This window comes from Eimeria necatrix, genomic scaffold (genome assembly GCF_000499385.1).
Source record: "Eimeria necatrix Houghton genomic scaffold, Enh_scaff1825, whole genome shotgun sequence".
Taxonomy (NCBI): Eukaryota; Apicomplexa; class Conoidasida; order Eucoccidiorida; family Eimeriidae; genus Eimeria; species Eimeria necatrix.
Window position 1 is genome coordinate 47 of NW_013652483.1, and position 4,365 is coordinate 4,411.

The 4,365-nt window shown below is 61.7% G+C and overlaps 1 protein-coding gene across 1 annotated transcript; it reads left to right on the plus strand.

The window, feature by feature from the left end:
- Positions 1-260: 260 nt before the first annotated feature.
- On the plus strand, positions 261-3,035 carry ENH_00023260 (hypothetical protein, conserved; the record flags this gene model as incomplete). Its single annotated transcript, XM_013579676.1, has 7 exons — positions 261-540; positions 993-1,108; positions 1,550-1,628; positions 1,771-1,881; positions 2,078-2,221; positions 2,405-2,512; positions 2,919-3,035. Coding segments are annotated over 7 exons (955 nt in total), but the record flags the coding sequence as incomplete, so codon positions are not given.
- Between the last annotated feature and the right edge of the window lie 1,330 nt (positions 3,036-4,365).

The window sequence follows — 4,365 nt, forward strand, 5'->3', positions numbered from 1 at the left end:
GGGGGCCCGCAGGGCCCTCTGGGGGCCCCTGGGGGCCCCCAGGGGCCCCCAGAGGCCCCAAGGAAGGCTAAAAGTGCCCATTTTGGCCCTTCTTGGGCCTGAAGGCCCTTGGCCGTTGGCCTCAGAGGGCTGGCTCTCGTTGGGGCTTTTGTGCATGCAGTTTGTGTCTCTATACTGCGAGAGGAGCAGCTTTTTGCTGCTGGGGGCCCCTTCACATGCCTCTTAGTCTCCACGCCGCTGCTGCCGCTGCCCGCTGGCAGACAGAGCGACGGGGGGGCCCCCACGGGGGCCCCCGCCAGCTCAGCGCGCAAGCCCGAGGACGCAGAGAGGGGCCCCCAGGGGGCCCTGGGGCCCCCGGGGCCCCGGAGGCCCCAGGGGCCCCCAGGGGGCCCGCTGTCGCCAGACAGCCCTGTACCCTTTCTCACCGCCACTGAGACCCAACAGAAAGTGGAGCGCTGGTGGAGGCAGGGGGCTCCAGGGGCCCTTGCTGAGCGGGGCGTGCATGCGGAGATTGAGCGTTTCAAAGCCACTTATGTGCTGGTGCGCCTAGGATTTAGGGTTTAGGGTTTAGGGTTTGGGGTTTGGGCTTAGGTTTGGAAGAAAACGAAGCCAGCGCGCACGGGCTGTAGCCCCCGAACCCTTTCTCACCGCCACTGAGACCCAACAGAAAGTTGAGCGCTGGTGGAGGCAGGGGGCCCCAGGGGCCCTTGCTGAGCGGGGCGTGCATGCGGAGATTGAGCGTTTCAAAGCCACTTATGTGCTGGTGCGCCTAGGGTTTAGGGTTTAGGGTTTAGGGTTTGGGGTTTGGGCTTAGGTTTGGAAGAAAACGAAGCCAGCGCGCACGGGCTGTAGCCCCCGAGCTGCAGCAAGCGCCCAAACCCTAAACCCCAGCCTGCATCCAAGGGGCTGCGGGCGGAGAAGAGGGTTTAGGGTGTGCAGCTAGGGTTTAGGGTTTGCAGCTAGGGTTTAGGGTTTAGCGCGGGCTCCTGCAGGTGCCTGGGCTCGACGCGGCGCTGGCGCAGCGCCTGCGGCGGCTAACTGCTGCTTGCTGCCGCCACCTGCCGCAGGGCCTCGCGGAGTCGAAGGAAGCAGCAAGAGTCATGGAGCGGTGAGCCCCTAGCAGCAGCAGCAGCAGCAGCAGCAGCAGTAGGAGGAGCAACAGCAGCAGCAGCAGCAGTAGGGGCAGCAACAGCAGCAGCAGCAGCAGCAGTAGGAGTAGCAACAGCAGCAGCAGCAGCAGTAGGGATAGCAACAGCAGCAGCAGAAGCAGTAGGAGCAGCATAAGTATCAGCAGCAGTAGCAGCAGCAGTATCAGCAGCAGTAGCAGCTGCAGCAGTAGTAGCAGAGTCAATGGCAGCAGCAGCAGCAGTAGCGGCAGTAGCAGCAGCAGCAGCAGCAACGCCTAACCCTGGCAGCAGCAGCAGCAATTCCGCGCCTTAGCCGCAAGGCTTTGAGAAGAAATCTAGCCAGAGCTTGAGGCGCACCGGCTTGCTTAGCTCCGAGCCCCCTGCTGCTGCTGCTGCTGCTGCTGCTGCTGCTGCTGCTGCAGGTTTGTGTGGCTGGAGGCGCACGACCGGCTGTGGCCTTTCTTCCTGGAAGCTGGCGAGTCGAAGCAAAAAGAAATTGAAGTGAGGGGAAGAAACAAATTGGCTGGGGCTGCGTGGGCATTTGGGGTGTACGTACAGCTGGGGGCGCGCGCTGCGCGCGCTGCGCGCGCTGCGCGGCGCTTCAGGTGTACGTACACCCCAACCCTGCGGCCTGTGCATGCAGCGGGGCCTTCAAATCTTCAGAACTTCCGTGGCTTCTTCTTTAGAAGCTTTGGGTCTCCGTCGGGAGCTGCGGGGTACAGACACCGGGGAGGCGGGCAAGGAGGTGGGCAAGGTCTGTGGGGTGTGGGCTGTATCTGCACTGCGGTGTACAGGCACCAGCAGCACCAGCTGCAGCAGCAGCAGCAGCTGCTGCTGCTGCTGGTGTGCGCCAGTTCCTTTTTTATTTGGGGCTTTGTGGGGTCCCAGTTGGCAGCACTTTGCGGGCCGCGAGGTGTCTGTACACCTGAACTCATGCGGTGTCTTCGCAGGTGCCCTCTATGCTGCTGCCCCACGAGAAGCTGCAGCAGCTCTGCCGCGCTGTGGACGCAATTCACCGCGCATTCAACTCTGCTGTTGCTGCTGCTGCTGCTTCTAAGGGCTCTTTGGGGCTTGCTCGCGAAGAAGCTGTGGAGGTGAGCGCCGAGGGCTTAGGGCTGCATGCACACAGCCTGCGGCCGAGTCGCTGCTGCTCCTGCTGCTGCTGCTGCTGCGGGAGGCGCCCGCTCGTTGTTGATGCCTCGGGCTGCAGCAGCAGCAGCAGCAGCAGCAGCAGCAGAGTGTGCTTGCTGCTGCCTCCGCGGGGCTGCTGCGCTCAGGTTTGCTGCGAAGACCTCGTGGCGCTGCTGGTGTTGGCCCTCGCAGAGGGGGGAGCAGCAGCATTTGTGGCCAGCTATTTGCACATGTTGGTGCTGCTGCTGCAGCAGGTGCGTGCTTTTGTGTCTCTCCCACTGCCTACGCCCCTTGTTCTTCCCCCTAGCAGCAGCAGCAGCAGCAGCAGTGGTAGTACCAGCAGCAGCAGCAGCAGCAGTGGTAGTATCAGCAGCAGCAGCAGCAAGGACGTGCTTTTATTTGTGGCTGCGTGCTTTTCCTTGCTGAGTGCGTTGGGCCGAGCTGCATGCATGCGGGGGCTGAGACGAGCAGCAGCAGCCCTTAGGCTGCTGCTGCTTAAGGCAGAGCAGCAGCAGCCTGTCTCATTCGTGCCTGCTAAGCAGAGATACAGACGCGAGCACAAACATGTCCTTGCTGCTGCTGCTGCTGCTGCTTCTGCTGCTGCCGCTGCTGCTGCTGCTGCTACTGCTGCTGCTGCTGCTGCTGCTGGCTTGGATGCAGTCGAGAGAGGCCCGGATGGACAAGGAAGCTTTTTATTTAACTGCGCTGCACTCGGCGCTGACTTTCCTTTCGCAAGCCAGAGCTGTACAGACACCTCAGCCCCTCAGTGCTGCCTAGACACCTCAAGCGGGGCAGCCAGCTGTACAGACACTTGACGCGCCCCACACTCGCTGCAAGTGCCTCCTGCTGCAGCAGCGTCCGGGGCCCCACAGGGCAAGGGGGCCCCCACGGCACAGGTGGCAAACTGGGGCCCCTGGAGGCCCCCCTTGGGGGCCCCTGAAGGCCTTCGTTTGGGGCCCCTGAAAGCCTCCGTTGGGGGCCCCTGAAGGCCCCCCTTGGGGGCCCCTGAAAGCCCCCGTTGGGGGCCTCTAGGGCTCCATCTGGAGCCATTAGGGCCTCCCATGGGGCCCCAAGTTCTTAGCTGGGTCTCTGGAGCCCTTCCTGCCCGGGGCCTCGAAAAGGGGGGCCCCCCACCAGCTCGTACTTTAGGCTCTAGGAGCTTCTGGGGGCCTCCAGGCGCCCCCGGGGGCCCCCGGGGGCCCCCAGGAGCCCCCAGGGGCCTCCGGGGGCCTCTGGGGGCCCCTGGAGTTCCGCTGAGCCCTCGTGGAGGGTTTTCGGTCCCTCCTTGTCTTTGCAGCGAGCCGAGTTGGTTCTTTGCTACTGTCGGGTTTGATTTTAACTTTTGATTTTTCAGAAGAAGGGGCTTTTTGGCGGCCACTTCTCAGGCCCTTCTGCATAGTGCTGCTGGGCCAGGGGCCCCCACGCTAATCTATGAAAGCTGCAGCAAGGGGCGCCACATGACGCACGGCGGGGGCCCCTCAGGGCCCTACGGGGCCCCCACGGCCCTACAAGGCCACGTGGGGCCGCGCAGGGCCACCGGGGCCCCTCAAAACCATGTGGGGCCCCACAGGGCCCCCGGGGCCCCACAAAGCCACGTGGGGCCCCTGAGGGCCCTGTGGAGCCCCTGGGGAGTTTTGTGGAGCTGTACGATCTGGGGCTGTTGCCCACATTTTGTGAGGCTCTTCAAATGGGGCCTTTTATGTCTCGTCTCAGAGGCCCCCTTAGGAGGCTCCACGGCCAGGCAGCAAGAGTGCAGCATTATTCACTCCATATGACGATTTATATAAATAAATATTTGTAATGATATTGAACATTATCGCTATATGATGGTTCCTATAAATAAATATTTTAAATGCTATTAAACATCAAAACTATCAACCGTGGCTCTAAAGTGCCTCTGTGGCTGCTTCTCTGCTCCTCTTGCTGCGGCGGCTCCAGCAGCGGCGCGAGCAGTTTCAAACTGCAACAACAATAAAATCTAATTTGAAAACATAAAATCTAATTTGAAACTATAAATATGTTTTCATTTTTACTTTTTTGTGCACATATAATACTGCTAGGCTCCAGCGGCGCTAGAGCGCACGGCAGCAGCCAGCGAGGACCCGCA